Here is an 18,714-nt window from a genome sequence, read left to right on the forward strand (position 1 = left end):
TCCTCCTGGGGAGGAGGGGAAGGAGGAGGAAGAGGGCTTGGTCAGCAGAGGGCAGGGGCTCAGAGGGGGAATGTGAGGGTGTGTTGCCAGGTCTGAGAAGAGCAGGAGAGCAGGTAAGGAGGCAGGCACTTCAAGCTACATGTTCAGACTGGAGCTGACAGGTCCCTGGACGGGAGCCGGGGGCTGGGGCTCGGTGGGAGGGGACAGCAATGAGAGAGAAGGGCTCACTGGTGGGGACGCCCTCCCCGCCTTTAACTCAGGCTGACAGAGGCACGGGGGCTTCTGCTGAGATATGACCCAAGTCATCCTTGGAGACCCAAGGATGGGCTCCGAGGCCCCTGGATCTGGGCACGAATGGGGAACCTGCAGGCTGTGACAGTGGGCCACCCAGGTCCTCCCAGAGGCCTGCAGACCACACCCGGTCTGGCCAGTGTGGGTCCCCCCCACCCAGCCCCGGTGTCCCCAAGAGCTCTTCCTTCCGGCCTCAGGAGCAGGAAGGGCGGGCTGGGAGCCGCAGGCTGGGGCCTGAATTTCTCATCAGCTCCCAGGTCAGCCTAGGCCAGACGGGCCCCCAGCCAGCCCCCCACCTCCCTCCTGGGTGGACGCCTCCCCCACCCTTCCACTCACCTTCCGAGCATTGTGGGCTTTCCTGGGAACCCCCGCCACTCCGCTCCGGCCTCCCGAGGACACCCCGAATCTCTCCCCGCCAGTGCCCCGGCCCTGTGGCCACACACTTCAGGGTCAGAGCCGGGCTTCCTAAGGTCACGGCTTTGGTGTGGGGACTGGACTGAGGTGGGGACAAGAGTGCAGGGGGACAAAAGTGGCTCTGTCACTTTCACAGGGGCCGTGGGTGGCCCGGCCAGGGGGCCGTGAGGATGCGGAGAAGTCCCTTTCTTTTCCGTTTTGACCCGGCCCCCACGCAGACTCCTCTGCCGAGGGTGGGTGGACGCCCTGGGGTAGCACAGGCCTCCCTTCCCCGCCACGGGCAGGTGGCATGTGGAGGGCCTGCCACCGGCCCCGGCCCCTCCTCCCTTCCCCAAATGGCGGGCGGCCCGTGGGCTTCCGGAGAAGCCAGCGGATTCGGGGCCCAAAAGCGACGGAACCGGGGCCAGTGCCTTGCAGTGCCCGCCCCGCGTAGGGTGGGACCCCGGAACCCCGGGGAACTCGACTAGGGGAGGCCCCTGTGTCCAGAGACGGTCTCTCTTGGCCTGGGGGGCCCCACCTTCGCCGCAGCCCTCCCGGTGTCCATCCAGGCTGGGGGAGGAGGGGGGAGGCAGAGCCTGAGAGCCAGGCCCCCCACCTGCCCCCGGGCTCCCCTCCCGGGACACCGCCCCAACCAGGAGCCCGGAACTCTGGGGATTTGTGCCCTCTCCCGGCACCTGTGTAAAGACCACCTTGATCCGTGGGTCACCCGTGCCGCAGGATGGGCCCCCGGGCACGGCCACGGCATTCTGGGTCTGCCCTGGGCCCCTGCCCTCCCGGCCATGGCACTTTGTCATCCATCAGTGACTGTAAATGACTTGACCACCACCTGCCCCCCGTGACCGGGACGAGACTGCAGGGCAGGGGGCCGAGAGACTGGCCCAGGCCCCGGACGGGCAGACCCACCCCTCCACCGCCTCTCAGAGCGCCCCTCCCACGCGTGGCTAACAGAGGCCACGACAAAAGCCAGGAGAGGTGACCGAAGGCCAGGGCCCGTGCTGGCAGGTGGTGGGGTCGGGCTGTTGACCAGGCGGTCGGCCACACCCAGCCAGCAGAACGGGGGAGCCAGCGAGAACCCCAAGGGCAGGGGCCCCAGGGAGGGACCTCAGGCAACAGTAGGGAAGGTGGGCCAGGGAACGGGGACGGAGGGGAGGGCCGGGAACGTCCGCCTGCCTGGGAAGGAGGGGTGCTGGGAGCAGAGAGGGCGCGGGACCGGCCAATTCTGTCCAGATGGGGCTGGAGCACTCGGGGCCTGGCCTGGAGCCCCGGCAACTTCCTGCCCGCCCACCCTGCTCCCCCACCTCCTCACCCGCTTCCCAGAGAGTCGGTCTCGGTGGGGGGTGGGGGGTGGGGGGAGGGGTTGCAGCAACACCCTGTTTAGCCACGGGGAGCGTGGCCAGGGCCTGGGTGGCCGGAGTGGTGGAGACAGAGGCTCGGGTCCGCCCCCACACATGACACCGAGCACCTGCTGTGCCTGGCTGTGGCCAGGTGACAGCACAGGCCTCCCCGGGGCCACACGTCCCCGGGAGGTGGGTCCCGGGGAGGCGCCCAGACCCGGCGAGGTGGGAACCACCCCAAGCTGAGCCGTGAAGGGTGAGGGACTTGGAGGGGGGCAGTGGGCAGAGCGCGGGCAAGGCACAGGGCGGGGTGCTGGGCACAGCACCGAGGTGCCAGGGAGGGGGCGGTTGGGGGGGCGGAGAGGATAGGCGAGCCTGGAGGGCCCCTCGCTGTTCTGATGGCCGGAGGACCAGAAGTTGCTGTGGGAGGCCTCGGAGAACTGTCTGTGCGCTCCCGCCCCAGCCCAAGCCTCCCAGAGGCCCATCGGCCCGTTCTGCCGGGGCTTGGGATCGTGCTTCGTGGAGGGATCTGCCCCAACACCCAGACAGAGCGAGCATGCTGGGCTTACCTATGAGATACTGAGCTCCCCGTCCCGAGGGCTGTGCAAGAGGCGGACAGTGTCGGGCAGAGGAAGGGCAGGCTGAGGGGGCTTCTGGCTCAGGGCCCTGGGCCTCACGAGCCAGGAGGGAACAGCCTTGGGAGGGCGTTGTCACTTCCACGACGTGGGGAAGGCACACCCCAAGCTCCCAGCAAGGCCTCACATTCCGGGCAGGACACTGGGCTTGAGCCCACAGGGGAGGAAACCCCTGCGACTTCCCTAGGAAGGCAGGTTCCGGAAGGGGGCTCCGGCCCTGCCGTCGGGCACGTCCCACACCTCCCTCCCCACAGGCTCTTGCAGGTGCCAGGAGAGGGGCTGGATGCCAGATTCCAGGCCCGGCCACCCCGGCCCCCATCTGGGACCCCAGCCCAGAGCCCTCAGGCCCAGCCTGCAACCTGGTTCCAGCCTCAGGGGGCGGCGAATTCAGGGAATCCTGTCCTAGGAGCTTGAGCAGGAAGTGGGGGTGGGGGAGCAGCCGCGGGCTGGGTCCCAGCCCAGGGGCCCGGGGGCCGGGGGGCCGGGGGGCCGGGGGGCCGGGGGGCCAGGGGCTGCCTGCCCGTCTAGTTCAGCCACAGCTGCAGCCTGCGCCGGGCTGCTGAGTCATGGGGCTGCTGTCTCCGGGCCAGGACCAAGGCGGGAGAGGCAGTGAGACCGGACACCCCGGCACCTCGAGAGCAGGCAGGGCCCCCGGGGACCGCGGGGGGCCAGTCTGTACCTTAGCCCTCCCGCACCCCCGTCCCGGCCGCCACCCCTGAGTCCTGCAGGTGCCGGCTCCCAGCTTTCACCCGCGGCCGGTGTGGCCCTCGGCACAGCTCTGGCGGAAGCTCGTGTGTGTGCACCATGCACGCACCCACGCACACACGCGTGCATGAACACACACGCGGGCCGAGCCCCTCAGCCCCTCTGTTGGTCGCCCTCCCTGGAGCCGACCTGAACAGTCCCGGCCCCTGGTGGCCCCTTCTGCACGAGTCTTCACGAAGCACCTACTATGCGCCCGGCCCTGGCCTAGCAGCTGCGACGAGCCCCGCCCTCAAGGAGCTGACCATCTGCAGTGGACAGAGACACAAAAGGAGACGGGGCGGCAAAACGGTGATAGGGGCCAAGGACAGGGCAGTGGATAGGTCACAGGCCTGCCGGGATGGGGGTGGTACCTGAGAGGGGCACTTATGTAAATGCTTAAAGGACGGCAGAGGCAGCCTGAAGCTCACAGAGCGGAGAGCCTGCCTCACGGGCAGCAGGTGCAAAGGCCCCGTGGCAGGGCTGAGCCTGCACAGAAGGCCCATAAGACAGAGCCGATCAAGCAGGGGCAGCAAGGAAGACGTGCCTGGATTGTGATGGGCATCAGGGCCACGACGGTGACCCTGGCCTTGGCGCTGAGGGCGTGGGGAGCCCTTATATTAAGCCCTTCTCCTGAGGTCTTAGAGTGGCTATGGGGCCGCAGGTGAGAGGCGGCCGTGGCATGCGGTGGGTTGCTGGTGGCTCAGCCCAGGGCAACGGCTATGGCGGGCAGGAAGGAGGCTCAGATTCGAGATGGATTTGCTGGGCCCTGAATATGTCCAGCCTTGACCATGCTGGTGCCTCTGGGGTCGGTTCACATGAGAGATCCGAGAGCAAGGAGCCGGGAGGCCCCGGGATCTCTGACCTGACCCCTTACCTAAGCAGGGATCTCGGACAGGAGCGGCCTGGGAGAGACGTCGGGCCCAGAGAGGACTCACTGAGTCCCGGACGCCTTGACGTCTTGCAGAGGCGGCCCAGCAGGCAGGAGGCCCGTGTGCGGTGCTGGACGCAGGTGCTGCCCGGCCTGGGCCCGGAGGACAGGGGACAGCACCTCCCAGGAGAGACGGGGGGGGGGGGGGGGGGCTGTGGCCACGGGGCAAAGTCAAGGGAGGGCTTCGTTCGTTTTGCCGTTCGTGATGGGGAGTCTGCTGGTGGAGGGAGGGGCATGCCGGTGACCTGGGGAGAGGGGGAGAGAGCTAAGCTGGCTGGTGTTGTCCGCGGGGCGGCCTCGGACAGCGGCTGGACAGCCCGAGGACAGGCCAGGGCAGAGGACCCCTCTCCCCCGGGTCCTCGAGATGCAGACGGAGAAGGGCACGCCGAGCTCTGGGGGAGGCGGCAGACCGTGGGAGGTGAGTGGGCCAGCAGGGTGCAAGCCGGCAGCGTTCTGGGGGACCCCCGGGCCGGATGCGGGCGGACTGTCCCGGGTCTGCAGCGGCCGGGGAGCAGGGGACACAGCGTGTGGCTTAGCCAAGCGGCCAGGGGGACAGGTGTCGGGCAGAAGCGATCCTTCCTGGTGGCAAGGGGGTGGGGAAGGTGAGAGACGGCCGAAGGACACAAAGTGCTCTGTCGGGGGCCAGTGGTCTCTGGGGTCGAGGGCATGTCGGGGGCGGGGTCACAGGAGGCCCACCCCACCTGCGGGGCAGCCCAGTCCCCAGAATAAAGGAGGAAGGACCCTTTAGCAAGAGGGGAGGGTCGTCCCTCAAGGCTTGACTGTGAGCCCCGGGCCAAGGAGGGGCCAGTGGGAGCAGGAAGGCAGGTGCAGGGGCCACGTGGAAGGGCCACTGCAGAGCACAGCCTTGGCCACGGCCCCCAGAAGGCCACTTCCCGGAGCAGAGCCCCCTCCCCTGAGTCCCTCGGAGCCTGCACAGCTGGGGGATGGAGGCGGGGGGTGGGGGTTGTCCTCTGAGCCCTCGGCCTCCCCGCCACCGGCCACGTGACTCTCCCAGAGCCCCACCAACAGGCTCCCTGCGCGGCCGCCCCCAGGAGCAGGCTCCGTGGACACGTTTCCACAAGACAGCCCCAAGACCTGCGTGGAATAAAAACAAGCGAGTGGAGAGCCGCAGCGTCTCCCGTTACCATTAATGCTAAGACCTGCCGCGGAGGGAGTCTGTCCACGTGCGCCCGTCGGTGCCTTCGAGTACAGCCGCAGGGGGAAAAGCCGGGTGGCCTGGGAGGGGAGAGGAGCCGGGGTGAGGCGGCCGGTCCAAGGGGACAACTCTCTGAAACGTCTTGGCGTTTGGGGGCAGCACTTAGACCACACGCACCTTGCGAGCGGGCCGGCTGGAAAACGAGACCACAAGAACCCCCAGCCGGGCCGGGCCGTGGACTGGGGAGGGGGCTCGGCCGGCGGGGCCGGGCAGGTGGGGTTGGGTGCACGGGCCCCAGCCTGTGGGCCCAGGCTGAGCGGGGACAGGGAGCGCGGCCTGAGAGAGGGGGGCAGAGAGAACGCTCCGGGCCGTGGGTGTGGCCGGAGCTGGGGGACAGGGAACTGGTCAGAGGCAGCTGTGAGGTGCTGGGAACCTGGGGGACACCCTGGGGCCTTCTCCTTCTTTCATGGGCCTGAGGGACTGTCCAGGGGAGCCAGACCCTGCCCCCCAGGAGACCCAAGCACATGCACGGGGACCTCCATTTTCAGACGGGCCCCTTCAGCTGCCCCACGCAGCTGTCCCCTCCCCGTTGGGCCCAGAGTCAGCCGGCCGGTGAGGGGTCACGGATGGCCTGTCCCTGCTTTCAGGGAGGCAGATGTTGAGGAAGCCAACAATGCCAGCGGTGCCCGGGGCAGAAGAAGGAGAAGGATCCGTGGGCTCTGCGGAGGGGTGGACTATTCCAGGAAGTGGGACCGGCTGGTGCAAAGGTCCTGAGGCAGGGAGGGTTGTGGCACATCCAAGGAACCGAAAGAAGCCAGCCTGGGGCATGAAGGGGCAGTGACTGAGGTGGGACACAGGGCCCAGACCGTGAGGGGCCCTGTGGCCAAGGCGGGGCCGTGTCTCCATTCCGAGGGCAGTAGGGAGACCTCCAGGGGCTGCGCTTAGGGCCAAGACGGGCTGTGAGGACGGAGGCGAGGCCTGTTGGCCATGGAGAGCTGCAGGGAGGGTGAGCCGAGCCTGGAGGGGGCACCGCTAGGTGGCCCGGAGGCTGGCGGGCTTAGGGCTCCCGTACGCCAGGCCCCGGCCGAGGGCCCCCCCCCCCGGGTGGGGGCGTGGGGGTGGCCAGGCCTGACCAGAAGCGGCCGGTGGCAGAAAGCACACGGCCAGCACAGCCACCGGCAGCCCCTGCCCACCTGCCAGCCGTCGCCGGGCGGGCTGTCACCCTCCCGCCGGCCTGGGGTCCGGCCGAGGCACCCCTCCCCCCCGCCCCGCCACTGGCTCCAGGTACGAAGTGTCCTGCCCGGCGTCCCCCTGGCTTCCTGGACTCTGGGGCTCGTCAGAGGGGCAGCGCAGGGGGGAGGCGGGGGAGAATCAAACGCAGGTGGGGCGTTTGCACCGCCAACATAAACACGGCCTCTCGCTTCCAGCCCCCGTTTCCAGCCTGCCCTACATTCCCGCTGGCCCGGCCCCCGAGCAGGGCGGCTCCGTCGGCCCGGCCCAGGGCTGCCGGACGTGGGCAGGGCGGGCGGCGGCCCCTGCTTGGCCTCCGCTGCCGGGACCCCCCGGAGGCCCCGCTAGGGGCTGGCCGGCCCGGCAGGGAGGCCCGAGCCCCACCCGGGGTCTCCCCCAGCCCACCGCCCAGGCCCCCCTTCCGGGTCCCCCTGACTCTGCCCCGACCCCCCCCCCCCCCCCCGCGCCGGGAGCCTTCTCCTCCCTGAAGCGTTGCTGTAAGCCGGCCGCGGAGGCCTCAGTGGGGCTTGCTGGGGCCGTGGATGTGTCGTCCCCGACGAAGGCGCGGGGGGAGGGCAGGGGACTGTGTGTCCGGGAGGACGGACTGTGTCGACGAACAGCACAGCGCACACAAACTCTGCAGGGCTTTTCGTCCGGGGGGGGGGGAGCGGGGGGACAGGAAGTAAAACCCATGAGAAACAGGCCGGTGGTGTGGGCATGAGCTTTGGAGGAAAGGAAAGGTAGACGGGGGCCGGGGCCTGGGGGGCAGTTCTCTGCATGCAGGACAGAACCCAGGGAGGCTTCGTGGAGGAGATGGCAGAACGGGGACGAGCTGAGGGCACGAGCCACGTGGGGTCCCAGGAGGATGTTCCTCACGGCCAGGAGGGAGGGGGCGGGAGCGGGGCCAGACAGGGGGCTCCGAGGCCGGGGCCGGCAGGGCGGGCGATCGGCTCGGACCACACAGTGGGACAGAGGACAGGCTTCCCCCGGGTGGGAGCAGAAGAACGCATCCCTCGGGCCGCGGGGGCCAAGGGCAGAGCGCACTGGCCTTGTCCCGGTGAACTGGTCCCCGCTCCCCTCGAGGCCTCTTCTGCTGGGCCCGGGGACGGAGCTACCGAGGTTCTCCACCTCCAGAAAGAACAGCCCTGCCACGTAGGAATGACCCAGAGCAAAGCGCGTTGTTAGGCCGCCATTATTAGGGTCTTCGCGCAGATGACAAGGTAGGTTGGGGCGTAACGAACATCGTGTATAAGAAGGTCTTCGCGCGCAGAGGGGAAAAGGAAGGCCACTCAGTAAAGTTCGGTGCGTCGATAGGATCAGCACTGAAACCTTAGTTCAAACTAACTCCCATGCAAATCAAAGGTCTGCGGGTAAAGTACACATCCAAACAAGCGCCAGGAAGAAAGGGCCACCCAAGTGTGCACAGAAATCTGGAAGCCGGAAAGGGGAAGAGGGATAACGCCCACTGCGTGAAAAAGCAAACAGATAAATAAGACTTTTGTACGGCAAGACGAAACATAATATTCACGACTGCCACAAACTGATTCACCACGCAAACGGCACACTAGGGAAAGCCGGTCGGGATGTACGTGTCAAAGGACAGACTTCCTTAATATACAAAGAGCGCTTACAAATCAATGACAATGGAAAGGCCTGAGAGCAGTAGCGGCAGTGCTTCTGGCCCCTGCTCCAGAGACAGAGCAAGCCCTGGGTTTGGAGGACCTCTGTCCCTCCTGCCTGGCACTGGGGCCCCCAAAGAATGTCAGGGGGCCTCGTTCGCTCAGCCAGCAGTATTTGTGAGGCACCGACTTTATCCCACGTGTATCTACCCGGCACCTACTACCTGCCAGGCTCTGGGAGACCCTCTGGGGATACAACAGTGATAGCGTGGTCGAAGGCCTGGCCTCGGGAGCCTTCGGTTGGTGGAAGGGGCCACGAGGAAGTAAACCAACACACTAGGACATTTTGCAGAGTGGAGAGAGGTGTAGACAGAACTATGAGCAGTGAGATCAGGAGGCTCCTGGCTGGAAAGGTCGGGGAAGTCTGCTCTCAACATTGGAGCTGAGGTTATACGACGTGGTGGCAGAGCGAATAGCACGTTCAAAGGCCCTGGGGCAGGACCAACAGGGGCGTATGTGCTCAGGGTCTGAGAGAAGAGGATCAGGGAGGACTGGGTGAGGGGGCTGCGGAAGATTTGCTTTCACTCCGGGAATTCCGCGGACTGGCTATGACAGTCCCATCCAGCGACGCGGCCGGCCAGGCTGGGGTGTCGGAGAAGGAGAGGCCAGGGGTTGGATTCAGGGCCCCAGCGGGTGGGAGGTACTGAGTGCTGTACTGGGTGAATGTCTGAGCTGGGAGGACAGGGCGGGGGGCAGCCTGGAGCCCGGGTGCCCTCTGGGACCCTGCTGGGCCGAGACCCCGTGAGACCCGTGTGCCGGCGGAGGCGAGGTCCTGGAGTCCCGGCGGGGAGCACGGAGCTGGGGCCTGGAGTTTGGGGTGTCTGTGCAGAGGGACGCCCTAGGGCTGGGTGTGCAGGGTTGCGCCATGATCCTGAGGCCCCCGTCGGCGGACGGCCCGGAGCCTGGCGGTGCTGGGGTCCCCCTTCTCCCGCCCCCAGGCAAGCACGTGTCTGTGGGCGGGGAGAAGGACTTTCTCAGAGGCAGGCGACCCGTGCTCCTGCGGCGTGCTCAGCGAGGGCCAGCCAGGCCCAGGCAGGCCTCCGGAAGGGGCCTGGGGAGTGGCCCCGACCAGGCCCTCACCGTCCGGTCACGGTACGCCAAGGACCCGGCCGAGACCCGGCTCAGGCCACCTGCCTCCTCCTTGTGCGCGGCCTCCTCCATCCGCCCTGCAGCGGCGAACGGCACAGCAGGCGACGCAAGGGACGGGCTGGGACAGGGGCCCTGGTCCGCGGCCTCCAAAACACTCACCTTAGCAAAGTGCCCACCCATCGAGCCCCCCGTGACACCGGTGCTGGGGCCGAGACGCAGTGGCTGCCGTGTCTCCTGCCTCTCTGGGCCGGTGTTCGCCCAAGCAGAAGGCCTGGGAGACGGCGGGAGGACACGATGCGTGTTGGTGGCCACGAGTCCCTGTTGGAAGACACCTGGCACCTCGCAGAGCCCCCTGCCGAGTGGGGCCCCTGCTGCTCACCCCCTGTGTCACGCTGTCCCAGCAGCACCGCCAGCTGTGGCCCGGCGCTCACCTCCTTGGCACGTGCAAAGGCCCAGGGGCCTCGAGGTCCCGCTAGACACACTCACACCCTCGGCAGCTCAGGGCACGATTTGGTGGGCGGCAAAGTGTGTAAAATCACACCCGAGCGGCCCACGCATCCCCCGACACAGTCTCCCGTGCTCCGTAAAGCCCGGTGTGGGTGTGCGTGCACGCGCGTGTGCACACACACGCACCGACCGGCCTGCGCCGAATCCTGGCTCGGCCTCAGTCCGCACAGCACACGTGCACGCCTGAACACGCGCTCCCAGGAATCACTGGTCACGAGGCAGCGGGACCCTTCGTCGGAGTTCAGCGGGTGCCGGGCCCTGGTTCCGGGGGTCCCGAGCGTGAACCCTTTCAATCCCTGCAGCTTCCCGCCGAGGGGGCTTGTGCCATTGCCCGGAGAAGCGGGCTCAGGCAGCGACCCACCCCAGCCCGCCCCGCTGGGACCCGAACCCAGGCGGCCTGTCCGGTGCCCGGCCCTCCCCTTGCACCCGGGACCCCGCGCTTATGCGGCACACCTGTATGCACACAGCCACCCCCACCCCCACCCCCGGCCTCCCGCGGCTCCCCTGCACGCCCCCCGGGGCGGCTGGGTGCACGCCCGCTGGCCGCAGGGCGGAAAGGCCCAGCCGAGCGGCTGCCCCGGGGACTGGCAGTAAACCCCAGCAGCTAGAAACACGGTCGGTCTTCCTCCAAGAGCGAAAGCACTAAAACAAAGCCATAAACGCAATTACACCGTCTCCTGCCATAAATTAGGACGTTACGAAGCGCTGTGATCTATTCGCACTCATACCCAGCTCCGTAAGACGGCCCGGCCCCACGGGCCCTCCCGAAAGGCTGATTTACGGGTGCTGTTGTCAGCGGCTTGCCGTGGAGGAGGGGGCTCCCGAGCCCCGAGGAGTCGGGGGCCCAGCGCAGGCCACATGCGCGCTCGGGGCCGGCCGGGCCGCCCGCCGGGCAGGGACACCTCGCACCTCCCCCCTTCCCCTTGGCCCGAGGGTCCCCGGGGGGCTGGGCCCCGTAGCACCAGCGTTCACCGGAGCCCCCCAGCGCTGGCGAGGAAGGGCGGGGGTCCCAGGCGCGTGGAGCCTGATTCTAATGAGCGACACAAACCCACACTGGGCGTCTCGGGGGAAAGAGGTTAGGCGCTGCTCAGGGGGATCGGGAGGGCGGCGAGCTCGGTCGGTGATGTTGGTAAGACCTAACGGTGGGAGTGGCTGGTGCAGACAGCAGGAGCGTCCCCGACGCAGGCCACCATGTTTACGGACCGGCCCGGAGGTCTGGAGTGGACTGAATAAAGAGGGAAGAAGGAGGGGAGGCCAGAAAGCCAAGGGGGACGTGCCGGGGGACCACAGCAGGGACGCGGCTTCTGGGACTGAGGTGGAGCTCGTTGCAGGGGAGAGCTGGCCGACAGGCTACTGCAACCGTCCCAGCCAGGGAGCACGGCGGCCTAGCCTGGGCTGGGCCTTGGCGGGGGAGGGGGGGCAGGGCTCTCCCCGGCTCCACCGACAGACACCATGCTGAGCCTGATGCCGAGATTTGCAACCTTCTCCTGAGGCGAGGAAACCGCGGAAGGGACGGGCCGGGCCCAGAGAGGTGGAAAGGCCCAGATGGGAGTGCAGGACGCCGTGCGCTCGCAGTGTGCACGTGCCGGTGTGTGTCCCCCGCCCGAGCCTGGCGCGCTCCAGATCCAGAGGGCAGCGGACCACGGCCGTCGCATCAGGGGGCCCTCCTGCTGGCACAGTCAGTGGGGAGAGCTCTGGCAGGCAGACCCCAACACCTCCGCGTGGACACGGGTGCCCGGCATGTGCGGGAGGGCACAGGGGGCAAAAGTCATAGGTCCCCGTGACCCCCGCCGCCCTCCCTGACCAGGCAGTGGCTTTCTGAGCGAGGGCCAGGGGCCACGCCCACAGGAGCAGGGCACAGGCGTGGCAGTCTACAGGGATAGAGGCCCCGAAAGTCCCGGAGTGGGGACGGGACCACCTGCTCGGTGGCCCCACGGCCCCAGGTGGGGTGTCACCCCCTCGGTCCTTCCCGCGTCCAGCAGGGCCCGTGGTCCCGCTCGGCGTGGCCGGGCTGTGTCATGGGGCGGGCCGGTCGGCATTCACTCCTCAGACCCCGTGTCCCACCCTGTGTTGGGGGCTTCGCATGAGCTCTGTGTGTTTGGAAGGGGTGGCGGGAGACTCTGGGGTGAGACTTTGGGGTGCTGCTGGGGCCCTGGGGCCCTGGACAGGCAAGGCGGGCTTCTGCCCTGAGCTTTCCAGCACAGGGCTCCCTCCTGGCTGGGGGAAGCTACCCCTACCCCGAGTCCCTCCTAGCCCTGCCCCCAGCTGTGGGCCACCACACCCCTTCCTCCAGGAAGCCTCCAGGGACTCGAGGTGCACCTGGACCGCAGCCGCTTCGCCGTCTAATGGGCTCGGCAGTGGTGGGGCCGGGAGAACGGGGACCTTGCAGGTGTCTCAGGTCTGCAGCCGGGGGGGGGGGGGGGAGAAGACGGCCGGCAGCAGCCCCAGGGCCCCCACGTTCCTTGGGCCTTCACTCCCGCACCTCCCTGGTATCTGTGACATGGGAGGGGGAGAGCTGGGGGCCTGCAGGACGGACGGAGGGCAGGTGAAAGGTGAGGTTATACAGACGGGCTGAGTCCTGGCAGCCATGTCCCCGTGCATGTCCCTGGCGTGTGAGCCAGCGTGGAGCCAGCCGGGGCCCCACACTCCTGCGTGCCTTGAGCCTCGGACCCCCAACTCCCTGCAGCCCACACGGGTCCTGGACAGTCTGCAAACAGGAGGGCCCAAGTGACCTTCGTCCCGGGACCCTACAGACGGCTCTCAGATGTCCCGAGAGCAGGTCCTGCCCCACCTTGAGACCCTGACCGCCCGTGGCCCCAGGGCACCGCGAGCTGCCTCCCAGAGCAGGGGGCTCCCTCCCTCAAGCCCCAGGCCTTGGTGTCCCCCCACCCCCCACCACCCCTTGGCTGTCTCCCACCAGTGCGGCCAGGGCCATCAGCAGATCTGGGGCTGGGATCAAGGCCAGGCAGGTTCTGCAAAAATTTCCCTTGAAAGACTCTTTTTCAAGATTTTCTTTTGAAAACAAATTCATAACCACATCACACAGGAACCCTGTCGCCTCGGGTTTGATCACCAGCCGCCCGGGGCCCTCTCGCTAGCTTTTACTCTAATTGCTTTTTGCTCCTGCGAGGGCCGCGTGCATCGTCTGCTGAGTGGAGACCAGGAACAAGGGCGCTTTTGTCGGCCTTAGTCTTTCAGTCCCTATCAGATTGCAAGGAAGGATGAGGTCCCAGATCCCCAAAACCCATCTGCCCCAGCGGCTCCGGGGCCCGAGCACGGCGGCCTTCCCCTGGGCACCCGCCAGGTGGACGCACCTCTGTGGCCCACGGCAGCTACCCCGGCCCTCTGAGTGCTCATCGCGTCACCTTCCACCGTGTAAGCGGGACAAAGTCACCTGTGCCCAAGTGGAGAAGAGAGAGCGCAGGACAAGGCCACCTCAGGGACCGTCTCGCTGGGAAGTGACAGAGTCAGGCCCCAGGCCAGACAGGAGCTACCCGCCCGCCACCCCAGCTCGGGCCCTTCGGAGCCCACCGGCCCCGGGCGAGTAGGGCCCCTGCCAAGGGGCTGCTGCATGAGTCCCGGGACCACCCTGATGCCCTGCCCCCAAGCACAAGAGTGTCGGGCTCCATCAGCCTTGAGGGGCAGGGCCTAGGGGCTGGGAAGTACAGGGCAGACTTGGGGTGCTCAGAGCCAGCAGCTGAGCCCAAGGTAGCCCTGGGGGCAGGGAGTGGCACCAAGGCCAGCCACTGAGCTCCAGGAGGGGCACGGCTCCGGGGGAAGGGGCCGGGAGGGCTCTGGAAGGCTTGGCCCCCCCTCCCCACCACCGTTCACCGCACCCCTGCCGGCCCCAGCACGGACCGCAGGACGGTGCCCAGGTGGCCAGGAGAGGCCCGGCCTCCCCCGCCCCTCCCGCATCCCTGCCACACCTCTGTTTCCTCTTTGCCCCAGAACACCCTGTAAAGGCTTCCGTACCCACATGCACACCTGGGGGCTTCGACAGATGTGCACGTGCCGTAGGGTGAAAGCTTATGAAACCACAGATTCTCTTCTGTAATGAACTTGGTGCTTTAATTAATGCCAAACCGATCGATACCCGAGCTGGGGCCAGTTAAGTGCCACTGGGCCACGCCCGGATGTGCCTTGTTCAAAGCCAGTGGTGTGCAGGCCTCGGGGAGCCCAGATGACTTCCCGTGGGCCTCCCAGGGCTCCCACAGGTAGTGGAACTGAGGGGCCCCGGGAGTCTCGGGCCAGGGAGGGAGGTGGGGTTTGGCTGTGACGGCGAGCAAGCCCCCCCCCGCCGCGTCGCCTCCTGTCTCGGTCACTGTGAGTGTCCACTCAGCCTTCTGAGCTCAGCCCAGACCCCTGCTCTCACCCCTTCCCGGGACCGGCTGCCTCTGCCCTGACCCCTCCCTGCCTGACATGCGTGTCTTCCCGGCACAGAAGCCCAGGGGTGGGGGCCGCAGGGGTGAAATGGGAGAGGCGGGGGGTCCCGGCCGGTGGCCGTGAGCAAGTCGTCTTCTTGGGGCCTCGGTCAGTGGCCTCCAAATGGCTCTACAGAGAACGAGGGTGTTGGACGGTCATCTGGGGGGTGTTCGGGGGGTGGTTGAGCGGAGCGGCCCCAGGCCCCACCGCAGCTGAGCCAGAGAAGCCCCACTCCCCTTCCCCTTCCCTCTACAGCCGGGGCTCCGGCACCAGATTTATCCGGGAGAAGAGGAGATCAGGCCCCTGTCCGGGGACCTTACGCAGGTTACGTCTCAGACCCAGCTCCATCTGAGGGAGGCACGGGCCTCAGCCCCACAGAGCTGGGAGACGGGTCACCCGGGTTTTGCCTCTGGGGAAAGGGCAGGGCCCCTCCCACAGCCCTTCTGATGGAGGGGGGCTGCTGCTGGGACGGGGGTTTCTCCTTCTGGCCCCCGTCTTGGCCTACCTGGTACAGGGTCTCAGGTGAAGGGACTCCTTCAGCTCCTCAGGAGGGACCCCGTCTGCATCTTGTTTCGACCATCCCCTCCCTCCCCTGCCCTCCCCTCCAGCTCCGGGTCTAGGGTGGGCAGGAGGGGGGCGGGCCGCCCTGGGGACCAGCTCCTGGGTCTCCAGCCCTCGGGGGTTTAAGGCCACTTCGCCCCGCAGCCATGTTCCCCGGGGCCGGCCAGCCAGCACCCGGCTCTGCCCGGTCCCGGGGAAGTGGGCCCCGGGCGGCCCAGGACGGAGCCCTCAGGTAGAACTGTGCTCCTCCTCTCCCGTCCCCACCGCTCCCGGTGCTCCCGGTACCCCAGGCAGCGGAAGGAAGGCCTGATTTCTTCTCTGATGGAGCACCGGGAAGGAATCACCCTCAAGGGCACCATGACCCCAGACCCTGGCCCACACCCGGACCCCACGGGCCCACGGCTCACCGGCTCGGCACGCCTCCTGGCCTACTCCCTGCGGGCAGGACCCAACCCAGGGCCCACCGGGACTCCCTGCGCCGCCCCAGCCTGGCCCCCGACCCTGCACTCCTGGCTGGCTACCCAGCAGCCCCTGCCGGGGAAGCGCTCGCTGGCCCCGGGCCGTGCTGCGCCCGCATTCGCTTCCGGTTTCATGGGGTGGCCCTGTCTTGTCCACCAGGGGCAGCCCCAGTGCCCAGAGCAGAACAGACTACTGAAACAGAGCGTCGGGCCACGTGGCCAGAAAGAGCGCCGGGGACCCTGGCCTGACCCCTGGGGGGGTCGGCGCACACGGGGTCCTGATCTTCTGGCTCAGCGGGAAGACGGTGGTGCCGTCGGTAGGGGGGCAGAGGGGTCAGGCGGAGGGCGGACCCCACCCCGTGACCCTCGAGCCCCTCCCAGGGCTCCACTTTCGGGAGAAGGGGCGGGAGGGCCTCTTGCACAAGTGCAGACACACGCGCGGGGGCGGAGGGGGGGGGGGCCCGGACACACGTGGGCTCGTTCCGCGCGCACACGGGCATGACCGGGGCCCGGGCGCATTTGCACGAAGTCACCTCCCGCCCCCGGGCTTCTCGGAGCCCGGGGCCCCCGAGGCCACGTGCACACCTGGGCTGCCCCCACCGGCCTCACCTCTGCTCCCGTCTCCACAGGTGGCGCAGCTGGACCAGAGGCTGGTGCTCATCACGGACATGCTTCAGCAGCTGCTGTCCCTGCACCACGGCGGCCCCCCCGGGGAGCCGCCCCCCCAGCGGCGGCGGGGCTCAGGTGCAGCCCTGCGGCCCCACCAACCCTGAGCTCTTCCTGCCGGGCAACGCCCTGCCCACCTACGAGCAGCTGACTGTGCCCCGCAGGGGCCCCGAGGAGGGGTCCTGATGGGGGCTCGGGGCCCCAGGCCTTCGAGGGAAGGCCCGGAGGAGCCCCGGGCGGCCGGGCCCACCTCCCACCCAGCAGCGGCCCCCTGGGTCACCGGCCCCTCCCTCGCAGGCCCCAGACCCCCCCGTGAGCCACGCTGCCCCGAGAGCCTGCTCTTAAAGGGTCCCTGAGGCCGCCTCTCCCCAGCCAGCGGGTACTAGAACTTGGCTGGGTTCGGGGGGCCCCTCTCGGCTCTGAGACCATACCGTGGACCCCACATCACTCGTGTGGCAGTTGGGACACAGTGGCAGGGCTCAGGCTGGACACCCGAGGCACTGGGTCCATCCCACGTACGGCCAAGAGACAGCACAGGGAGTGCAGGCCCACCCTGGTAGGCCCTAGGGGGCTTCCTGAGAGGAGACAGAGGGGCAGCCTGGACAGGGTCTGGGGGTACCACACCCTCAGACTCGAACCCAGGACCCCTGGAGAAGGCAGGCAGGGCAGGGCAGGCCCAGCCCATGCCAACTCAAGGATGCCCATGACGGAGGCCCCGGAGCCCCGCTCAGCAGGCCCCAGGCCTGGGCCACGGCTTCCGGCAGGAGGGACCAGCCCACCGCGGTCCCCAGAGTGCTCCCCTGGGGGTGGAATGTCCCCCACTTTGGACTGGCAGCTTCTCCCGCTCACTCCCTGCCCCGCGTGCGGCCCCCGCCTCAGCTCCCCGCCAGGTCCGATCAGCTGGAAAGAGGCACAGAACCGTCGTGTCCCCTGGCCGGCTGCTGGGCGAGGAGTTGTGTGAGGCTGTCACGGTCCGAGCATGGGACAGGGGCTCCTCCCGGGCGTCACGTCTCACAGAAATCAGAATAATTTAAGGTGATTTGGAATCTGTGTTTTAATGAGTTTCACAGTATGATTTTGACTCTTAATTGTGACGCTTTTCCTAATAAACGTGGAGTCACGAAATCTGTCTGGGCCCTGCGCTCGCCTGGATTCCTGAGGGAGCGACCCATCCTTGGAACACGCCTGTCCTCCTGGGGAGCACCCTGGGCCCGTCTGCCCTGCCCCAGGGAAGGAGAAGAGGCCCGGAGCCAGCCCGCTGGCAGGAGGGTCCCTCCCAGTGACCCACGGGCACCTCGAGCCCAGGCCATTACTGCCCCGTCCCCATAGCCAGCACCGAGGTCAGCTTTGTCCACACGAGCTGAGCAGAGGGAAGGAAACATGGCCTGCCATCCAGGCCTTGCCCCTTTGCTGTTGGCACCTTTGCTGGAATGTTCTTCCCACCCTCACCTCCTTGTATTGAAATCGCTTCTTCGGTCCGGGGCCCAGCTCGCAGCCCCCTCCTGCTCTCTCTGGAAGCCCCTCAAGGGAAGCAGCCCCTCCAGGCCTTGTGACTCCTCCAAGGGACAGGGGTGATGGGTGAGGTCATTGTCCTCAGACACGCACAGGGTTGGAGCTCAGGGACCATGTCCTCCAGGCCCACGGCCCACACACCAGCTGTCATTTCTTGGGCCACAAGGCTTGGTGTGGACAGGACAGCTCCCAGCCCTCCCCTGCGCGCCTACCTGGGCCACCCCACCTCCCGGTCCAGCTGTCTTCGCCTCCTGCCCGGTGGACAGGATCCCCCCAGTCCCCTTACAGGTAGGTGCCCAGGTGGCTGCTACATAGGAACTCGCGGTCTGTGTCACAGAGGAGGGGGCCAGTGTTGAGAGAGCTCGCAGAGGCTGTGGATCCCGTCAAAGGCTGCAGCCTTGGTTGGCATGGCTCCTGACTGGGGCTGTTGTGGGCGCCTGGCGTGGCCAAGATGTGGTCGCCGCCTGTCTCCCAGCAGCCCCTGAGCCCCTGGGGAAGGCAGGCACCTTGGTAGGACCCAACACTCAATCCAGGCCTGGTCGGAGCTGTGGATGCGGGGGTGAGGGGGGCAGAGCCACCCAGGGGAACACTCGTCTGTCCCCCCCCCCCGCCCCCAGGCAGACCGGCCCTGGGCCGAGCTGCACCACAGCAGTGGGCACGTCCGGGCCCACCCTCCCTTTAAGGAGGTCAAGGAGCAGAGACTGGATCCCCACGGCAGGGGGCGGGGTGCAGGGCCCCTGCACAGACATGCCTACCCCCCCTCTAGGCCTTGACTTCCCCATCAGTAACAAGGGGCTCCCTCGGGCCTGTCCAGAGTCAAGCAGGCTGGGGGCACGTGCCAGGGGAGCCCCAGCCCGCCCTCACCCCACCCCAGGGGCGCCCACGGCACTCTGCGTGGCCCCCCAAGCAGTCACCCTCGGCCGGGGTGGGGGGTGAGTCCGCTGCACACACCTGTTCCCCCATCGTCTGGGACCCCTGTGCCCTCCTGTTCTCCTTCCAGCACCCACCCACGTTCCCAGGCCAGCAGGGCTGGGGGCGGCTGAGAGTCGGGTCTCTGGAAGCCGCTGGAGGCCAGCGTCGGGACAGGC

The 18,714-nt window shown here is 67.8% G+C and overlaps 1 protein-coding gene across 1 annotated transcript in view; it reads left to right on the plus strand.

The window, feature by feature from the left end:
* KCNQ1 (potassium voltage-gated channel subfamily Q member 1) overlaps positions 1-17,239 on the plus strand; it is a 317,397-nt gene extending 300,158 nt beyond the window's left edge. The window contains 2 exon segments of the mRNA XM_053899318.1: positions 16,078-16,160; positions 16,162-17,239. Of these exon segments, the coding sequence (XP_053755293.1) occupies positions 16,078-16,160; positions 16,162-16,300 (222 nt within the window). The 3' untranslated portion in view covers positions 16,301-17,239.
* The last annotated feature ends 1,475 nt before the right edge of the window (positions 17,240-18,714 follow it).

The sequence above is a fragment of the Panthera pardus genome, unplaced genomic scaffold (genome assembly GCF_024362965.1).
Source record: "Panthera pardus isolate Hobbes unplaced genomic scaffold, ASM2436296v1 HiC_scaffold_12, whole genome shotgun sequence".
NCBI lineage: Eukaryota > Metazoa > Chordata > Mammalia > Carnivora > Felidae > Panthera > Panthera pardus.